The 21,351-nt window shown below is 37.3% G+C and overlaps 1 protein-coding gene across 3 annotated transcripts in view; it reads left to right on the plus strand.

Annotated features, from left to right (window-relative positions):
- The window catches only part of TBC1D32 (TBC1 domain family member 32), a 198,437-nt gene that overhangs the window by 100,130 nt on the left and 76,956 nt on the right, over positions 1 to 21,351 (plus strand). For all 3 annotated transcript variants that reach the window (XM_004011160.6, XM_015097326.4, XM_060419209.1), the window contains 3 exons: positions 16,081 to 16,203; positions 18,182 to 18,290; positions 19,219 to 19,315. In XM_004011160.6, the coding sequence (XP_004011209.4) occupies positions 16,081 to 16,203; positions 18,182 to 18,290; positions 19,219 to 19,315 (329 nt within the window). The remainder of the gene's footprint in view (positions 1 to 16,080; positions 16,204 to 18,181; positions 18,291 to 19,218; positions 19,316 to 21,351) is intronic.

The raw sequence follows: 21,351 nt of genomic DNA on the forward strand, positions 1-21,351 counted from the left end.
TCAAATGATATCTAACTAATTAAAATAACCAACTTAGAATTCTCTATCAAAGAGTTCTTGTTTGTATAGAATGATTATAATGAAAACAATATTCATTATCCTAAGGGAAAACTCATACCTCTTGAAGATCACCACCACTGTCTCTTCATGCCTATAGTTCCTTTGATTGAAAATTCTTTTTGAACAATAGGCTTATTGTTTTTAATCTGCCTTTTTTACTTATTTTAAATTATTCTCTCATATCTATAAATATTCATCTATACCATAATTTTAAAGGGATGAATAATATTCCAGTGCCTATCCCAGCTTTCTGTTTGTTTATAAATGTAGCTTTTAAAAAATTTGCATCTTTATAAATATCTCATTCCATATTTATTTCTTAAAACTATTCTTTAGAAATGGGCTTGCTTAGTTTATGCTTACTGACTATGCGAAAGCCTTTGACTGTGGAGCAATAAACTGTGGAACATTCTGAAAGAGATGGGAATACCAGACCACCTGACCTGCCTCTTGAGAAACCTGTATGCAGGTCAGGAAGCAACAGTTAGAACTGGACATGGAAGAACAGACTGGTTCCAAATAGGAAAAGGAGTATGTCAAGGCTGTATATTGTCACTCTGCTTATTTAACTTATATGCAGAGTACATCATGAGAAACGCTGGGCTGGAAGAAGCACAAGCTGGAATCAAGATTGCTGGGAGAAATATCAATAACCTCAGATATGTGGATGATACCACTCTTATGGCAAAGTGAAGAGGAACTAAAAAGCCTCTTGATGAAAGTGAAAGTGGAGAGTGAAAAAGTTGGCTTAAAGCTCAACATTCAGAAAACGAAGATCATGGCATCCAGTCTCATCACTTCATGGCAAATAGGTTGGTAAACAGTGGAAACAGTGTCAGACTTTATTTTTGGGGGCTCCAAAATCACTGCAGATGGTGATTGCAGCAATGAAATTAAAAGATGCTTACTCCTTGGAAGGAAAGTTATGACCAACCTAGACAGCATATTAAAAAGCAGAGACATTACTTTGTCAGCAAAGGTCCATCTAGTCAAGGCTATGGTTTTTCCAGTAGTCATGTATGGATGTGAGAGTTGGACTATAAAGAAAGCTGAGCGCCAAAGAATTGATGCTTTTGAACTGTGGTGTTGGAGAAGACTCTTGAGAGTCCCTTGGACTACAAAGAGATGTAGCCAGTCCATTCTAAAAGAGATCAGTCCTGGGTGTTCATTGGAAGGACTGATGTTGAAGCTGAAACTCCAATACTTTGGCCACCTGATGTGAAGAGCTAACTCATTTGAAAAGACTCTGATGCTGGGAAAGATTGAAGGCAGGAAGAGAAGGGAATGACAGAGGATGAGATGGTTGGATGGCATCACTGACTCAATGGGCATGAGTATGGGTAAACTCCGCGAGCTGATGATGGACAGGGAGGCCTGGCATGCTGCGGTTCATGGGGTAACAAAGAGTCAGACGCCGCTAAGCAACTGAACTAAACTGAGTTCAAGTTTAGGCATATTTCCTACCTTATGTTTTTCTATATGCCCTCCTCCTATGACTCATTTTGCCTGACCTCTCTGTACCATTTTATATTCTTCCAAACTTTGACGGTTTCCTTTCATTTGGTTCATTCATTGAGAAAATAGTTATTGAATTCCTACTAAGTGCTGCACTGCTATGTATGGTCTGTTTGGGAGAATTGTATGGCATCTGTCTCTTTATTTCTGGAGTCCTTTTTATGAATCATTTTTGATGACTTTTCCTCTTTTACTACCCACCTTTCTGACTGAATTCTAGAATATGTCTTTGGTCCTTTACCCATTTTTTAAATTATTATTATTTTTATTTTCTACAGTGGTTTCAATTTTCACTTCTTTACTAGCTTAACCTTGTATCTTTGTGTCTATCCTCTATGCTATCTCTTGACCATATGTCCAGATTTTATTGACCATTTGGATATGCACACACAAGTTTGGGCTTCCCCAGTGACTCAGCTGGTAAAGAATCTGCCTGCAGTGCAGTAGACCCTGGTTCGATTCTTGGGTCAGGAAGTTCCCCTGAAGAAGGGATAGGCTACTAATTCCATTTTTCTTGGGCTTCCCTGGTGACTCAGATGGTGAAGAATCTGCCTGCAATGTGATCTCTGGGTTGGGAAGATCCCCTGCAGGAGGGCATGGCAACCCACTCTAGTATTCTTGCCTGGAGAATCCCCATAGACAAAGGAGCCTGGTGGTCTATAGTGCATAGGGTCTCAAAGAGTCAGACACAACTGAGCAACTAAGCACAGCACAGCACACCACACAAGTTTAGCAAACTTGTTGTATTCCAAAGCTATACTCTGTGTGTACTTAGGGAAATCCAAACAGCCAGCTTCAGGAGATCCCAGAGCACTTTCTGAAACTATGATGTGAATTTGGTATGTAGCTCAAATGAGGCTTTCCACAGCCCCTGCTCACTCTTTTTGCTGTTCACTAGTTTTATGGGCAAACTGACCTTGCCACCTTTTTTATTCTTCATAAACAGTTATAGGCATATCAGAATCTTTAAGCTCCAGATTTGTACGTGTGGTTAGTGTGCTCGTAATTCATGTCTCATTGTTGGGTTTGATCAAATGGCAGAGAACTGGGTATTGCATTTTCACTAGCTAGTTTGTGTGTACTAATCAGAAGGAAATCTTCTGTATTGGATTTTTGTATTGTTTGGTTAAGTAAAGTATACATGATGCATTTGATTCAAGTTGATAGAAGTAAAACTTATGTAATTTATGATGATACATTTTTGAAAATAGTTAAAATGTTATTAGAAATGTGTTGTTTCAGTGTATTCAAGGAAGAAAATCTAGGGAAAAAATGGCAGGGTGAAGAGAAGAGGCATGTGACTCCTAGCATGAGGAAAGCAATGAACATTTTTGGACTTCATTCAAATAGAGATGATAGCTAAGAGTATACTGCCCAGAACCATTCTGGTAGCCTGCACAAGTGCCCATTTGCTCACGTTAATGATACGATGGTAATGATTAAAAAGTGACGTACAAAGAATGTGGTAATTAAGAATAGGGAATTATTCTGGTGTTGAGATTTGATTTAGGTTATTAGCAAATTCATGGGGCAATAGACTATGTTCAAAATACATCCCAAACCTAGTGAAAAGGTTAGGCCCAAATTTGAGGCCATTTTATTCCTTGAAACAGTTCAAATAAACATTCATATTAAGGAGACACTGATTTTCACTTCCAGAAATGAATTGAAATTCAGAATGTTTGGTTGGATTTTAAAAATAAATTTATCTATACCATGCATTATAGACACACATTCTTTTAAACTTACGAATATTATAATGGATATTAACATGGCATTATGCAGGCTCAAGTGCCACAGTTTCTGATTTGAAATTCTAAAATTCTACGAATTTATTTGCTACCTGCATCTAATCTTAACCTCAGGTGATGAGATTTTTTGTAGTCTTTATTTAGCCTGCCTAATTTGAATATCAATATATTTTGCCAAAGAAATATTAATATGCTTGATTATGAGGTATTGCTCCAGACTCCATGTATACTATTTTGTTGCTAAATGCATAAAAATTTAAATTCTTGGTCCTAAGGTTTACGGATACGGAATTATAGACCTTTACATCATAACTTTGCAAATTTTTTTTTTAACTTTGCAATTTTTAAGTCACTGAAGTTTAAGGAGAGGGAGACTTTTGGGAAAGAAAAATTATATAATGTGTAGTATTTGAAAATCCAACTTTTCAGTGATGTAAGATACCCATTTCCACACTAGGTTGGGAGGCTCCCTTTGCATCTGAGGCAAAACAGTGTATCTTCCATGTTCAGAGCAGGGTTTATGGCTCAGTTGCATTACTTTCATTATCCCAACTCATTTAGGGCAAATGGGCTTTCCTTGAGTCAGCCCTCACAGGGGAACCTCACAGAGGCTCACAGCATGACTAACGTGAGCTGGTTCACCTCACAGCTTGATCACATTGTTAGTGAAAACAATCTGGCCTAGTTATCTTTGGTTATAACTAGATTATGGTAGTTACGCTTATTGATAACAGTTTCAAGGATATATTGATATCTCCTGACAATATGATTTGACAGCATTGAATCTGCTGGGTTAAAGCTCAAGTGACAGAATTTCCATCTCAAGTTTTAGACCTTATTCTAGCCTTTAGGTCACCTAAAGTTGAGAGTTAGGGATTACTTGATATGAATCAGAGAAGCATACCCAAATATTGTAGGGGTTGTTGCTAAAATTCACAGAGTCATGCATTATGTCACTTCTTTGGTGGTAAATAGTGTAAAATTTAATAATACATCATGTATATTGCATGTGTATCTTGACATTTTAGGCCACTAGAACTCAGAAACTTCACTGAGATGGCCATGAGTTTTTGGATATTTCTCTCTGGCACACCTACTCTTAGCTAGAACGTGTAGAAGACAAGCTGTCCTTTTCACAACGTATCATCAGTAGAGTAGTTTTTCATGATAATTTGAGGGATGATAGGACTAAATTTTGATAAAATGAAGGATGTGTTACTGTCCATGTTCAATGAAAGCAAGCTGCTCTTGCTTTTCACATTAGCTGTATTAGCAGTATCTTACCCACTCCAGTGTTCTTGCCTGTAGAATCCCAGGGATGGCAGAGCCTGGTGGGCTGCCATCTCTGGGGTCGCACAGGGTCGGACACGACTGAAGTGACTTAGCAGCAGCAGCAGCAGCAGCAGCAGCAGCAGTATCTTACCACTGAGAGGGCTTCCCTTGTGGCTCCGCTGGTAAAGAATCTGCCTGCAATGGTGGAGACCTGGGTTCGATCTCTGCGTTGGGAAGATCCCCTGGAAAAGGGAAAGGCTACTCACTCCAGTATTGTAGCCTGGAGAATTCCATGGGCTCTATAGTCCATGGGATCACAAAGAGTCGGACACTAACAAGTGACTTTTACTTACCAGTGAGAGATTTTGTTAATTCACTCGTGTTCATCTTGATTATGCCTTTTGTTACTTATAATGAACAGATACACAAAGGCAGAAAGCATGCCCTCTGAGCAATGCTGTATAAAGTGTCTAATAGAGATAGGGGCTTAGTCTTCAGTGCCCGAGGTAAGATGAGAAAGATGTTATTAGATATCATCAATAAACCTGACTCAAACAAGGCAATAGATTTGATTATCCCCACAGCTGTACAAATGCTTTCATGGAATTACTGCAAGGGCTGAATCCTTCCCCACTTTAAATAATTGTGTTACGCCTCCAAAAGCTTTGCTATAGGCAAACAAACTCTTATGTCTCACTGCCTTCAACCAGCAACACCATATCCCTGGGATACTAGACTGTTTGGGTTCCTGGGAACTGCAAGACTATAATAATATGGGTAATATTTGCACATTGTTTAGAACTGTAGGAAATAGAGAATGAACAGCTAAGGTCTGTGATTACTGTCTGTCTTTTGGTGTACAGGAACTTCTCTTATTTTGATAAAAGTAACCTATAATGCCTAAGTAACAACCTAAGGGAGTTTGTGTCTGAAGTAGGTAGAATCAATCTACTTCTAACTATTCTGAGAGAGACACATACATATACATGGACACTTCTGAAATTTCTTCTGTGAAACTGTTGGTATCTTTACATTAACTTTGTTATTACTACTTTATCTGTTTATAAAAAAATGAAAATATACCATTAAAACATTTATCTAGTTTACTCTTGAATGTGGATTCATCTTGGATAATTGTTGATTTTCTTTGAAACACTTCTTGATATAACCAACTTTATGTATGAAATAAGTAGCATTTTTCTTCTTAACTTTGGGAAATATGGGTTGGAGTCAACAAAAATTAAGCTGCACGATTTGTTATTTGCAAGCCTAATAATATGTAAGTTTTGAGACATGTTTTTCTGATCACTTTTTAAAAATTAATGGATATAAAATTTGCCCACTCCAATTCACTTTGTAAACCTAGCTTTAATGTCATGGTTAGCCTAAAAAGATGGTCTTACTCAAGTGACTTTTTCTTCCATATTTACTGTAGCTGCTAGCTTATACAGATATGCTGATGTAATTAATGAACCCATTAAGATCTGTTTATTAGATGATTACATGATTGAGTATTAAATGGCACTTGTTGTCAAGGCTTTATGCATGATTATTAAAGTATACATTCTTTTATTGATATTTTTAATTTGTTCATATTACATATATGTTTATACTTCATATGAATAAAATGCTATACTTTTTCACATTATCCACTCTAGCATAACATAAGTTTTTAAATGAAATATTAAAAATACAAATACTACATAAAACATGAGCTTAACAAGGTATTGTAAATTAAATGTCTACATAAAATCCCAGTCAACTAAATAAAGAAAACTTACTAGTACCATGCATTTGTTGATCATGACTGCCTCCCTTCTTGCTAATGGGTAAACATTATTCTGACTTTTATGCTATTTACTACTTTGACTTATTTTTATTTTTTACTCCTTATTTTTGTATTTCCAAAAAATACATTTTAATTTTGTTGCTTTTTGTTGTTTATTTTAGTTTTAGCATAGACTATATCCTGTCACATCTGACGTCTTATTTGTAGCATTATATTTCTAAGGTCAATGCTCGTTGCTATATAATATGCCATTAGCAGGTGTAGACTGTATTTTGTTTATATATTATGCTACTACCAGACTTTTGGGGTATTTACAGTTCTTTAGTTTTAGCTGTCATAAACAACTTGCTCCACATGGAACATATAGATACATATCTCTGTGTACATACATATACATAATTCTTTTGTGTTACAGAAAAGATATCTAAATATTTAAAGAGATTTCTGAACTTCCTATTCTATTCAGTTAGATTTTTGTTCATCTTTGTGCAAATATTGCATTGTTTTAATTACTATAGCTTTATAATATGTTACAGTAATTATAGGATGATTCCTTCTACTTTGTTGTTTTTCAAACATATTGGCTACTTTTAGTCCTTTTCTTCCCATGTAAAGTTTAATATCACCTTGTCACACAAATCAACCCATTGGGATTTTAATTATCATTGGATTGAATCTTTAGATCAATAGTGAGTGAACTGGCATCTTTATAATGAGTTTCCAATCTGTAAACATGGCGTATATCTCCATTTAAGTATTCTTTAATTACCCTCATTAGAACATTGGGTTTTTTCCATAGGTCTTGTATATATTTTGTTAATATCTGTAGCCTTATGTTCCTTGGTATATACTACAGTGCATGGCAGTATCTCCCAGTCCTTTAAGAGCATGGACTGTGGAACAACATTGCCAGAATGATTTTAGACAAGATTCGTAACTCTCAATGCTTCCATTTCCTCATCTGTGAAATGGAGACAGTAACTATACCTTCCTCAGAATTACTGTGAGACTAAATATGTCACATAAATCTAGAACTGGTAGTGAGAGTCGCTCAGTCATGTCTGACTCTTTGAAACCCCATGGACCTATACAGTGTATGGAATTCTCCAGGCCAGAATACTAGAGTGGGTAGCCTTTCCCTTCTCCAGGGGATCTTCCCAACCCAAGGACAGTACCCAGGTCTCCCTCATTGCAGGCAGAATTCTTTACCAGCTGAGCGACCAGGAAAGCCCAAGCATCTGATAAATGTCTGAGATTGTATAGATGTACAAATTATTAAGTCATTCAGTTATTCTGTTTTAAATGCTTTTAGCTTGTTAGTGGAGGCATTTTGTTGAACTCTAACCAGAAGCTTTGTAGCTTAAAATAACACACATTTATCTCAATTTCTGTCAAGGTACACCCTAGCTTGGTCCTTTTGCATAGTCTCATAAGGCTGCAAACAAGGTGTCAGATGGGGCTGTGATCTTATTTGAAGCTCAAGTAGAAAACGGTCCGTTTCTAAACTCATAGATTGTTGACAGAATGTAGTTCCATGATTTTAGCACAGAGGGTCTAGTTTTCTTGCTGCTTAGAGGCCAGAAGCCCTTGGAGCTTGCCAGTGTAAGTGTGCCATCAGTGCTTCCTTGTCACTTGGTCTTCCCCAACATAGCTGCTTGCTTCTTCAAAGCCAACAGAAGAAAGAGACACTCCACCAAGAATGGCATCAGTTCAGTTCAGTCGCTCAGTCGTGTCCGACTCTTTCGACCACATGAATCGCAGCACCCCAGGCCTCCCTGTCCAACACCAACTCCCGGAGTTCACTCAGACTCGCATCCATCAAGTCAGTGATGCCATCCAGCCATCTCATCCTGGGTCGTCCCCTTCTCCTCCTGCCCCTAGTCCCTCCCAGCATCAAAGTCTTCTCCAGTGAGTCAACTCTTCGCATGAGGTGGCCAAAGTACTGGAGTTTCAGCTTTAGCATCATTCCTTCCAAAGAAATCTCTGGGTTGATCTCCTTTAGAAAGGACATGTTGGATCTCCTTGCAGTCCAAGGGACTCTCAAGAGTCTTCTCCAACACCACAGTTCAAAAGCATCAATTCTTTGGCACTCAGCCTTCTTCACAGTCCAACTCTCACATCCATACATGACCACAGGAAAAACCATAGCCTTGACTAGACGGACCTTAGTCGGCAAAATAATGTCTCTGCTTTTGAATATGCTATCTAGGTTGATCATAACTTTTCTTCCAAGGAGTAAGCGTCTTTTAATTTCATGGCTGCAGTCACCATCTGCAGTGATTTTGGAGTCCCAAAAAATAAAGTCTGACACTGTTTCCACTGTTTCCCCATCTATTTCCCATGAAGTGATGGGACCAGATGCCATGATCTTAGTTTTCTGAATGTTGAGCTTTAAGGCAACTTTTTCACTCTCCTCTTTCACTTTCATCAAGAGGCTCTTTAGTTCCTCTTCACTTTCTGCCATAAGGGTGGTGTCATCTGCATATCTGAGGTGATTGATATTTCTCCCGGCAATCTTGATTCCAGCTTGTTTCTTCCAGCCCAGCGTTTCTCATGATGTACTCTGCATAGAAGTTAAATAAGCAGGGTGACAATATACAGCCTTGACGTACTCCTTTTCCTATTTGGAACCAGTCTGTTGTTCCATGTCCAGTTCTAACTGTTGCTTCCCGGCCTGCATACAGGTTTCTCAAGAGGCAGGTTAGGTGGTCTGGTATTCCCATCTCTTTCAGAATTTTCCACAGTTTATTGTGATCCACACAGTCAAAGGCTTCGGCATAGTCAATAAAGCAGAAATAGATGTTCTTCTGAAACTCTGTTGCTTTTTCCATGATCCAGCGGATGTTGGCAATTTGAACTCTGGTTCCTCTGCCTTTTCTAAAACCACCTTGAACATCTGGAAGTTCACGAAGTTCACGTATTGCTGAAGCCTGCCTTGGAGAATTTTGAGCATTACTTTACTAGCGTGTGAGATGAGTGCAGTTGTGCGGTAGTTTGAGCATTCTTTGGCATTGCCATTCTTTGGGATTGGAATGAAAACTGACCTTTTCCAGTCCTGTGGCCTCTGCTAAGTTTTCCAAATTTGCTGGCATATTGAGTGCAGCACTTTCACAGCATCATCTTTCAGGATTTGAAATAGTTCAACTGGAATTCCATCACCTCCACTAGCTTTGTTCATAGTGATGCTTTCTAAGGCCCACTTGACTTCACATTCCAGGATGTCTGGCTCTAGATGAGTGATTACGCCATCGTGATTATCCGGGTTGTGAAGATCCTTTTGTACAGTTCTGTGTATTCTTGCCATCTCTTCTTAATATCTTCTGCTTCTGTTAGGTCCATACCATTTCTGTCCTTTATTGAACCCATCTTTGCATGAAATGTTCCCTTGGTATCTCTAATTTTCTTGAAGAGATCTCTAGTCTTTCCCATTCTGTTCTTTTCCTCTATTTCTTTGCATTGAAGAAGGCTTTCTTATATCTTCTTGCTATTCTTTGAAACTCTGCATTCAGATGCTTATATCTTTCCTTTTCTCCTATGCTTTTCGCTTCTCTTCTTTTCACATCTATTTGTAAGGCCTCCCCAGACAGCCATTTTGCTTTTTTGCATTTCTTCTCCATGGGGATGGTCTTGATCCCTGTCTCCTGCACAATGTCACAAACTTCATTCCATAGTTCATCAGGCACTCTATCTATCAGATCTAGGCCCTTAAATCTATTTCTCACTTCCACTGTATAATCATTAGGGATTTGATTTAGGTCATACTTGGATGGTCTAGCGGTTTTCCCTGTTTTCTTCAATTTCAGTCTGAATTTGGTAATAAGGAGTTCATGATCTGAGCCACAGTCAGCTCCTGGTCTTATGTTTGCTGACTGTATAGAGCTTCTCCATCTTTTGCTGCAGAGAATATAATCAATCTGATTTCAGTGTTGACCATCTGGTGATGTCCATGTGTAGAGCCTTCTCTTGTGTTGTTGGAAGAGGGTGTTTGCTATGACCAGTGCATTTTCTTGGCAAAACTCTATTAGTCTTTGTCCTGCTTCATTCTGTATTCCAAGGCCAAATTTGCCTGTTGCTCCAGGTGTTTCTTGATTTCCTACTTTTGCATTCCAGTCCCCTATAATGAAAAGGACATCTTTTTTGGGTGTTAGTTCTAAAAGGTCTTGTAGGTCTTCATAGAACCGTTTAATTTCAGCTTCTTCAGCGTTACTGATTGGGGATAAGAATGGCATAAGTAATCTCAGTTCTGTACTTAGCAAGTTCCTCATATTATCAGGATAAGAATGACATAGTCTTCTGTAATCACGTTCAGGTAATTCCATCTGTCCAATCACCTTTAACTACTCTGACTAGAAGCGAGACACAGATCCTACATACATTTTAGAAAAGAAAATCACACAAAGACATAGGTACCAGGAGGGTGGGATCATGAGGACTACCCTAAATGTCTACCTGCCACAGAGCCATTTTTTTTCTAATAAATAGATCCTCTATGACAATACCCTGTTTTAAGCTAGTGCCTTATCTAAATTATCACTATATCTTTTTCTACAGTGGTACCTCTGCTTGTGTCCCTGCCTAATTTTGGCCTGTTCTGTACGCAGCAGTCAGAGTGATCCCAGTAAAATGCAAATCAAGTAGTCTCAGTTCTGTACTTACCAAGTTCCTCATATTATCAGGATAAGGCAAGACTTCAGTGGAATTTATGTGTCACCAAAGTAAGGTACAGACTTCCTACAGTGACCTGAGAGTCCTGTATGATCTTGACCCCTAATTTTACTCTAACCCCATCTCCGAATACTTCTCCTTTGCTTTTTCCACTTCAGGTACATTGGCTTCCTTGTGCTCAGTTGCTCAGTCATTTCCGACTCTTTGTGGCCCATGGGCTATAGCCGGCCAGGCTCCTCTGCCCATGGAATTTTCCAGGAAAGAACCCCTGGAGTGGGGAGCCACTTCCTACTCCAGGGGATCTTCGCAACCCAGGGGTTGAACTCGCGTCTGGTGCATCCCCTGCTTTGGCAGGCAGATTCTTTACCTCTAGCGCCACACTGATTCCTTTCCTGTTCTTCAGACAGGCAGGTGTGCTCTCACCTTTAGTCGCTAGCTCAAGCTATTTGCTGTCTTAGAGCAGTTTTTCCTCAGATAGCTCCATGGGTTGTTTCTTTATTTCTTTTAGGTCTTTACCCAGTGTCACCTTGTCCTAACTGCCTTATTTTAAATTGGGTGCAGTGATCCATCCCTGCTGCTCTCTTGTTACGACTCCTTACTCATTTCCCTGCTTTAGTTGTATCCGTGCTGTGTTTTAAGTTTACATTTTGTTCCTTGTTCCCTCTTCTAGTATTTTGGCATTCCGTAAGGACTGGGATTTTTGTCTATTTGTGTTTGTTAAGGTATCTTCAGCACTTAAAGCAGTAGTAGGCACTTAGTAGGTATTTAGCCAGTATTTCTTAAAATTAAGTAAATTGAATTTTATATCATGGGGATGAGTAGTCTCCAAATAAACAGTTTTATCATCTTCTGATAATGAACAGCATTATTTCTTTTCAGGTAACATTCTTTTTCTCATCTTTTTTGCATTGGCTTAAACTTCTAAAACAATGCTAAATAATGGACAGTTTTGCTTTTCTCCTTACCTCAGTGGGAATGCTTTTCCCCTTTATACTTTCAGCTCTTGCATTGAAATGAATTTGTCTCCTTAAAGAAATAACCTTTTTTTAAATTTAATTAACATTTTTTTTGAAAATATGGAGTAGACTGTGAATGTTGAATCTTAAATCAAGGAGCTTTTAGGCATCTGGTCAGATGATTATTTGATTATTTTCTATTGCATATGGATGCCATGAATTACCTCAGGAGATGTTTTAACATTAAGCTAGCCTTTTCTTCCTGGAATGAACTGTATTTGATCACAGTATGCTGTTCTTTTAATTTATTGCTGGATCAAATTTGTGAAACTCTCCATTATTCCGAGTATTTGATTTTAAAAGTAAGATTTTAAAAGTCTTACCTCATTTGTGAAAATTTCTATTTGTTGCTGCTGCTGCTGCTGCTGCTAAGTCGCTTCAGTCATGTCTGACTCTGTGCGACCCCATAGACGGCAGCCCACCAGGCTCCCCTGTCCCTGGGATTCTCCAGGCAAGAACACTGGAGTGGGTTGCCGTTTACTTCTCTGAAAGTTTCTATTTACTCATTCTCTAATGAGAATTCAGTCTGGGCATGCATTTGCTTTCACAGATACTCTAACTCACCTTGGATCATCTTATTGTTCATCTAGATTCTATGGACTCCTCCTTTTAAATCATAAACTAGAGCATGCTGAGGTTGTTTTCACTACCCGTTCACTGATTTAATAGCCTGAAGAAAGCAGAAAGGTTACTAGATGCACCCTAAATCTTTAAGCCTTATTACTTAGTTTCCCTCAACTTGATTCTTATTTTTCTAACAAAACATCTAGAGTTATCCTTAGTATTTTTCTTATTTTTGTTCCAAATATTCAGTCTATCAGGAAATTCTATCTGCCCCTGACATATTTTAAATTCCTCTATATATTTGCATCTGTTTGTATTTTCTTTTGTTTATTCATGTCATTACTACAGGTTAAAAATGATCACAGTTTTATAATGTGTGTTAATATCTGATTTTAGACCTCCTCCCAGTGTGGTTTTGTTGTCCTGCTGGTGTTGAATGTTGCTATGGATATGTCTGAGAACAGCTTGATTCCCTGCCCCCAGCCCCACCTCTCTTAGTGACTCTTCCTGGATACCCCAATGGTCTTTCTCTAAATGTAATAGCTTTACTGGGCTCTGTCTCAGTGTTGACTCTTCTGATTTCAGTTTACCTATGGACATGCTGTCACTTTATATACTTAGATTTGTGGTGATTTTTTCTTGGAAAGAATTTGACTAGTGTCTCTAAAGGTGTGTCCTGTTTGGTTATTTCGGTTTTCTCTTCAAACAATAATTTAAACTCTCTGTTTTCATTATATTTTTCGTACTTCTCTGTTCCCTATAGCATCTGTTCTGCTTTTAGCAGCATCTGTCCTTTTTTTGCTATTTGTAGTTGTGCTTTAATTCCTATGACACTTTTATTTCTTCTGCTTCTTTCCTTAGCTCGGCCAGTTCATGTTTTATTTTTTCTGGTTGTTTTGCTGCTTCTTCCCTGTGTTTATACAGCTCTACTTTGTACAAAGAACTTGTTGGACACTATTGCTTAACATTAAACGTTTTAAATAAAGAGATAATTGATGTATAATATTCTGTAAGTTATACAGCCTGTTGATCTGATACATTTTATATAACTTAAAAATTACAGACAATTATTTGGTCATAGTTTTCAAGTTATAATGACAGCTCTCTGTGTGTATATGTATATGTGTGTTTGTGTTTGCCATCTGCTCATCCTGTTATTTCGTCCTTATTCTTGGAGCACCTTTGGATGCATCCTGTGGTATTTCTTTTTGGAGGGATGTGAGTTTTTTCATCAGCTATTATTGGAAGCTTGTGTTGAAGAGAAATTACGGTCATATTCCCAATTAGTTGAACCCTTCTTGTGGGCCTCAGTTTTGGGATTTGTGTATGTGTATGTCCCTGCTAATCTCAATATGGAGGGTAGTCAGTTTTAACTATTAATAATTGTCTCTATAACCTATAACCAGTAACTAATAATTGATTTGTCTGTGACTCCACCTTCTACCTGTTTGTTTTATTATAGGAACCATAAAAGGACCAGAGATTTTCCTGCTTCTGTCTCATGAATTCTGTTTCCATTGTTGCAAACAGAGGATTAGGTTTTTCATCTGAGTATACTCATTTTTTTTAATGTTTTTATGAATTTGGGGGGGAAATTAAACTTTTTATTTTTCATTGGCAGCCATGATGTCCTTTCTTAGTTTCTTTCCTCCCATAGTCATCTTTGCCCAAGTTTGAGTGCCCTTGACTGTCCTTCAGCTCATTTTATAGCTAAATATTTTTATAATCTTTTCTTTCCTTCTCAATTCTTGAGGTTATTTTTAGACTTAGAGAAGGGAAATACCAATTTATACTACCATCTTTAAACTAGAAGTCTAAGTAGTTTTTTTTGTTTGTTTTATCTAGCACAAATATTTTTTTATAAACTAAATATTAAACATTATCTAAATTGGTGATAGTAGATTTTCTCTTAGTTTTATATGCATTTGGTCATTTTCACTAAGTTCTGGGGAGTGATATTGAATTGTTCTTAAATGCGTCCATTAGATATTTTTCTGCAGATGCTATCGAATAGGTAAAGCACGTGATTGCACCAAAATTGAAAAACTATAAAAGATGTACTGTGAGAAATATTTTCCCTTAGTCTGTCAGATTACACCCCCGCCCCATCTAACAGTTATTGCCAGTTTCATTCTGTTCTTGGAGAGAAATTCTATGTAAAAACAAATATGTATTTACATGTATATTAAATGTTTCTCAATTTTTGTTCAAATGCTATCACTGTACACATTTTGTGCCTCTGCTTTTTTACTTAACATACCTTGGAGATGATTCCTGTGTTACTCAAAAATATACTTTTACAGTTTTTGGTTGAATCATGAGTCAAGACAGAATCTTCAGATTTCTTTTATTTTTCTTTTTAATTTATAACTTCCTTTACCCCCTCTTTTTTAAGTGAACCTTCTTTTTTCTTTTCTTTTTTTCCTGAAGAAATACATAATGTGCAGAAGTCTCCAAATTCTAGCTTTGGGTTGACTCTTTCTCCCTTGGGTGTCTTTTTACCATATTTCTCTGAGCCTTATATTTCCTGTAAACTGATAATGAGATATCTTGGATTGGTTAGTTTCAGGTTCAGCTTTCTTGGCAAGAATATTTCATAGACGGTGCACTGTACATCCTCTTGCATCACAGTAGGGGCCATGTGATTTCTGTGTTCAGTGATGTTAAGATAGATCAGTGTGTTTAGGTGTTTTCAGCTCTGTCTGACCGTGATAAAGTTAGCCATTGACATTTCACCTGGTGAACATTTCCTGTATTGATAGCGAAAAAATCCTGTCTTCCCTTCTATATTTAATTTGGTGTAAAGTGATGGCAATCTGTAGTTTTTACAGGTTTGCTAATGTTCCCTCTTTTTTTTAAGAGCGCTGTCTTTTTTAATAGTTTTATTTATTTATTTATGGCTGTGCTGGTCTTGGTTGCTGCTTGGGCTTCTCTCTAGTCGCAGCAAGTGAGGGTGCCCTCTAGTTGCCGTGCATGGGCTTCTCCTTGTGGTGGCGTCTCTTGCTGTGGAGCATGGGCTCTAGAGGGAGTCGGCTTCAGTAGTTGTAGCCCACAGGCTCTGTAGTTGTGGAGTATGGGCTTAGTTGCTCCACGGCATGTGAAATCTTCCCAGGTTAGGAATTGAGTCATGTCTTTCTCATTGGCAGGGTGAATTCTTTACTGCTGAGCCACCAGGGAAAAGACCCCTTAACTTTTAAATTATTAGTTGAGAAGATTCCTAGATTTAAATCAATTTTTAACATAGATTAGAAATTACCCTTGGTCCTTAAATAGTATTTCAATAAGAAAATCTTTTGAAGTCAGTTATTTAAAATATATGTGAAATAACTGCCTAATTTTACTTACAAAATTTGTGTTTCCATGTATAGGTGTTTGAGACACCAAGAGACTCTCTAAACTTTTAGGATGTATTTTAGAATATCTATTTTTATTGTTCCTTTTTATATAGGTTGTTAAGTGTGGTATGCTGTGATCTAGACACTCTTCTTCTATTGGAGGCTCAGTATCAAGTATCTGAAATGTTACTAAATGCTCAAGAAGAAAATACCCTAGAAACCTCTGAAAGTCACAGGTAAAAAAAAAAAAATTACTAAGACAGAATAATAGCTTTCTTTACAGATATTCTGTTAAGACAGTAATTTTGGTACAGTTTATTTCATGTTTTCCATTATTTGAATTCAGTAGATTTAAATAAGAGTAAAAAGCAATTAAAGCATAAATGTCAGTTAGAAAGATTGTGAATGACGTTTTTGGAATGGCTTTCAGAGTACTACTTTCTAAGTTTCTGTTTAGTTTTTTATGTTTTAGTTAAATACTGACTTTATTAAGTTGTGTCACCTTTAAATTCAGACTACATGAGAAAGATGACCCACTAAACAAAATGTCTGATTTTTGTGTCTCTTATAGAGGCAATTTTTACTTCCTTTTCTTAATTATGTTAGTTCACAGTCATAAATTCTGATTATTATGAAACAATGTTATGGTAATATCTTCAAAACTTCTTTCTACTAAAATGTCATACTTGACATTACCTTGAATTGTTTGACATATGCTGAATACACATTCAATAGCTGGCATTATTTTTGTGTCCGTAATTTAAAAAAAAGTGTTGCTTCACCCTAGCTAGGCCTTGGAAAAGTAGTATAGATCAGGCTATATTGCTGAATACTCTAGTTTTGATATAGAGGATAGTATTAACAGCTGCCCTAGTGACTCAGATGGTAAAGCGCCTGTCTGCAATGCAGGAGACCCAGGTTCGATCCCTAGGTTGGGAAGATGCCCTGGAGAAGAAAATGACAGCCCACTCCAGTAATCTTGCCTAGAAAATCCCATAGACAGAGGAGCCTGGTAGGCTACAGTCCATGGGGTCACAAAGAGTCGGACACGACTGAGCGACTTCACTTCACTTCATTAACAGCTGCAAGAAGTGTGGAGGATGCAACATTTAGAATTTGAAATAGGATACTTGGCCTAGAACTTACAGCAGAAAGCAAAGAGAAACTAAAGAGCCTCTTGATGATGGTGAAAGAGGAGAATGAAGAAGCTGGTGTAAAACTCAGCATTCAGAAAACTAAGATCATGGCATCCTGTCCCATCAGTTCATCGCAAAAAGAAAGGGGAAAAGTGAAAACAATGATAGGTTTTCTTTTCTTGGACTCCAAAATCACTGTGAACAATGACTGCAGCCATGAAATTCAAAGACGCTTGCTCCTTGGAAGGAAAGCTGTGACAATCCTAGGTGGTGTATTAGAAAGCAAAAACATCACTTTGCTAGCAAAGATCTGTACAGTCGAAGCTATAGTTTTTTCTGCAGTCATGTACAGATGTGAGAGTTGGACCATAAAGAAGTTTGACTGCCAAAGAATTGATGCTTTAGAATTGATGCTTTTGAACTGTGGTGCTAGAGTCCCTCAGACTGCAGGGAGATGAAAACAGTCAATCCTAAAGGAAATCAACCTGAAAATTCATTGAAAAGACTGATGCTGAAGCTGAAGCTCCAATATTTTGGCCACCTGATGCGAAGAGCTGATTCACTGGAAAGGACCCTGATGCTAGGAAAGATTGAAGGCAAAACGAGAAGGGAACAGTGGAGAATGAGATGGTTAGATATCATCACTGACTTGATGGACATGAATTTAAGTAAACTCTGGAACTTAGTGGAAGACAGAGGAGCCTGGGATGCTACAGTCCGTGGGGACACAAAAAGTCAGACACGACTTAGCAACTGAGTAACAACAACTAGAACTGAAGGGAACATTGACTAAAAATGTGGTAAAGTTGTTGTGGAAGTAATGCCTGTCTTCATGTCATTTCTTTTTGACATATAGCATTTGTCAAGAAAATATTCTTCATAACATTCCTTTCATTATATCAATTATATCTCCAATTCTTTGCTCCTTAGGTTGGAAAGCTGTAAGATAAAGGTGAATTTATCTCTCCCCTTTCTATAGAAACTGTATTGCTTTTTTCCTTATGCATTGTACTGACATGCTCTTAAAATTAAATCATATTTAATTAAGGCAGTAACAATTGGTATGTTTATTTTTCAGGGAGTTTATAATTGATAGCTTATCAGTAGAGAGAAATCATGTTCTTGTTAGAATAAATCTTATTGGTGGGCCAATGGAAAGAATTTTGCCTCCAAGGTTACTGGAGAAGGTAAGTGGAGTAAATGGAGGGGAGAATGTTTTTCAAATGTATTTTAAAGCAAGGTAGCCAACTCAAATGACAGTTAGGATACAAGTAAACAGTTCCTAATGAATATAGTATTTTTCATGACAAGATGTCACAAGTGGTAGTTTGTGTTGCAGAATAGGATATTATTTTATAAAAAAACTAGTCATTTTCCTTATGTGTCTTTGAATTTTTTTCACTTTTAAAATCTTTCTCCCTCATGATACTTAATTTTTTTTAATGTATATATATTTATTTTTTATTTTTACTTTATTTTACTTTTACAATACTGTATTGGTTTTGTGAAGTGAAGTGTAGTCGCTCAGTCGTGTCCGACTCTTTGTGACCCCATTGACTGTAGCCTACCAGGCTCCTCTGTCCATGGAATTTTCCAGGCAAAGTACTGGAGTAGATTGCCATTTCCTTCTCCAGGAGATCTTCCCGACCCAAGAATTGAACCCAGGTCTCCCGCATTGTAGACAGACACTTTACCGTCTGAGCCACATGACTAATTTTGTTGAATTTCATTGGCAATATTGAGTACCTCTTTTTTCATCAGAATCCATAGAGTTTGGTTTTCTCTGGAAGGGTTTTTTGTTGTTGTTGTATGAAGTACACTTGTTTTAACTCTTCACACCAAGAATAGTGAGGTCGAAATGATTACGGTGCAAGAGAAGTAGCTTTGTGAGCAGTCTGATTATAGAATTGTCATATTTGTCTTCAGTATTTAATGTTTCTGTATTTCATTTTAGTTAGTATCCATTAGAATATTGAATTATAAGATAGCTTTAAGTTAGTTACATTACAACTCTAGAATTTGCGAAACAAGAGCCAATTTAAATGTCACTTCAAAAAGTCTTAAAATTTGATATTAAACTACTTCCTAAAGTCATCTGTTTGGCTTCTTTTTTAGGGTGATGAACCATATCCTTGGCCAATGTTTTCATCATACCCTTTACCAAACTGCTATTTGTCAGACTGTGTTACAAGAAGTACTGATCTAAAACAAGGTAAAATATTTGTCATCAAGTGCCATGTTTTAGTGCTTGTTTTTTAATACTTTGAAAAAAAAGACATAAAGTAATTTGAAGATGTTAACACTGCTTTTCTTTCAGTTTGTACATGTGGATAGATTTATGTCTATTTCTTTGTAAGTTTTCCTTATTTCACATATTCTTTACTAAACTAATATTTATATGTTGCTGAATAATTCTTATCAGAACCTTTTGTGTTTGTTTTAAAAGGGGAATTAGTGATTTTCGATGAATTAATTCTAGATATGTAGAAGTAGCCCACCAGGCTTCTCTGTCCCTGCACATTCTCCAAGCAAGAATACTGGAGTGGGTTGCCATGCCCTCCTCAAAACTTTATTCAACAGGTTAATTTTTTTTTTATACTTGTGCCACATGTAAGTCCTGTGTGCTCGAGACTTGAAATAGAAATGTTATATAAATGTAGTAAAACAAAAAAATTTTAAATGTCAGCTATTCATGACCTTTTAGAGAACACAGTCAAGTAATTAGACAATTGTATAGTATTACAGTGTGACCAACCTAGATAGCATATTCAAAAGCAGAGACATTACTTTGTCAACAAAGGTCCATCTAGTCAAGGCTATGGTTTTTCCAGTAGTCATGTATGGATGTGAGAGTTGGACTGTGAAGAAAGCTGAGCGCCGAAGGATTGATGCTTTTGAAGTGTGGTGCTGGAGAAGACTCTTGAGAGTCCCTTGGACTGCAAGGAGATCCAACCAGTCCATCCTAAAGTAGACCAATCCTGGGTGTTCTTTGGAAGGACTGATGCTGAGGCTGAAGCTCCAGTACTTCGGCCACCTCATGCAAAGAGTTGACTCATTGGGAAAACTCTGATGCTGGGAAGGATTGGGGGCAGGAGGAGAAGGGGACGACAGAGGCTGAGATGGCTGGATGGCATCACTGACTCGATGGACATGGGTTTGAGTGAACTCCGGGAGATGGTGATGGACAGGGAGGCCTGGCGTGCTGCGATTCATGGGGTCGCAGAGTCGGACACGGCTGAGTGATTGAACTGACTGAACTGACAGTGTGATAGGAACTAAGTAGAAAATGTAGCATGCTAGGATAGTTCATAAAGCAGATGCTCTTCCAAAGAACATTAAGTTTAATGTAAGACATGAAGTAGGTATTTTCTGGGTATTAAAAGAGCATTTTTGACAGGAACCAGCAGTGAGACTAAAAGGAGAAAATTGAATTAAGTATAAGTAGTTCAAGGATGTGTGAGATATGATATGTGAGGACAAGTGTGACCAGAGATAAGACTTAGACAGGTAAGCCAAGTTTAATCATAAGGCCTAGGTACCTCAAGTTCAGGTATTTAGACCTTATCATAAGAGCAATTAAAAAATCAAGCAGTTTTTAGACTTGTGAATTCTAAGATGAGATATGAAGATATTAAACCATTAATTTGAGAAGTTAACTCTTGATATCAACATGATCTTTGCATTACCATCAAATTTGCATTGGAAAAAAATAACATATAATTGATTTCACTGGGTTAGATTCCACAGTTATTATTGACAAGTAAGACATTTTTCTTCTTTCAAAAAGCCATTTACCTTTCCCTCAATTAATAGAGGCCATCAACTGATAAACATTTTTATTTCTATCCAGTGTTCAATATATACACTATGTGCCTCACAGTTGTACAGAGGCAAAAATTCTATTTTTTTTTTCTCTTTATCTAGAGGTTAGGGAAAGAGAACACAAGGGAATTTTAAAAGCTTTTAATATTGTCTTCTATAATTTTGCCTGTGTGTTTTTCTGTTTGACCTAATTCAGAGATGTGGGGTTAAGATTAAGTATTTTTTAAGAAGAGACCCTTGAAAGAATATCGTTTTGGACTCTTCACACTGACTTGCATCTCTCAGTGAACCCAATCTTTACTCTTATGTTTTTCTATGCTACTTGCAGTCTTTTAGCCAGTCTTAAGTATTCTGACATTCTTTCTTCAGGTTTCATCATTTATTCATCTACTCATTCCTGTATTCAGCATGTTTTGTGAGTGCTGA

Source organism: Ovis aries, chromosome 8, assembly GCF_016772045.2.
Source record: "Ovis aries strain OAR_USU_Benz2616 breed Rambouillet chromosome 8, ARS-UI_Ramb_v3.0, whole genome shotgun sequence".
NCBI lineage: Eukaryota > Metazoa > Chordata > Mammalia > Artiodactyla > Bovidae > Ovis > Ovis aries.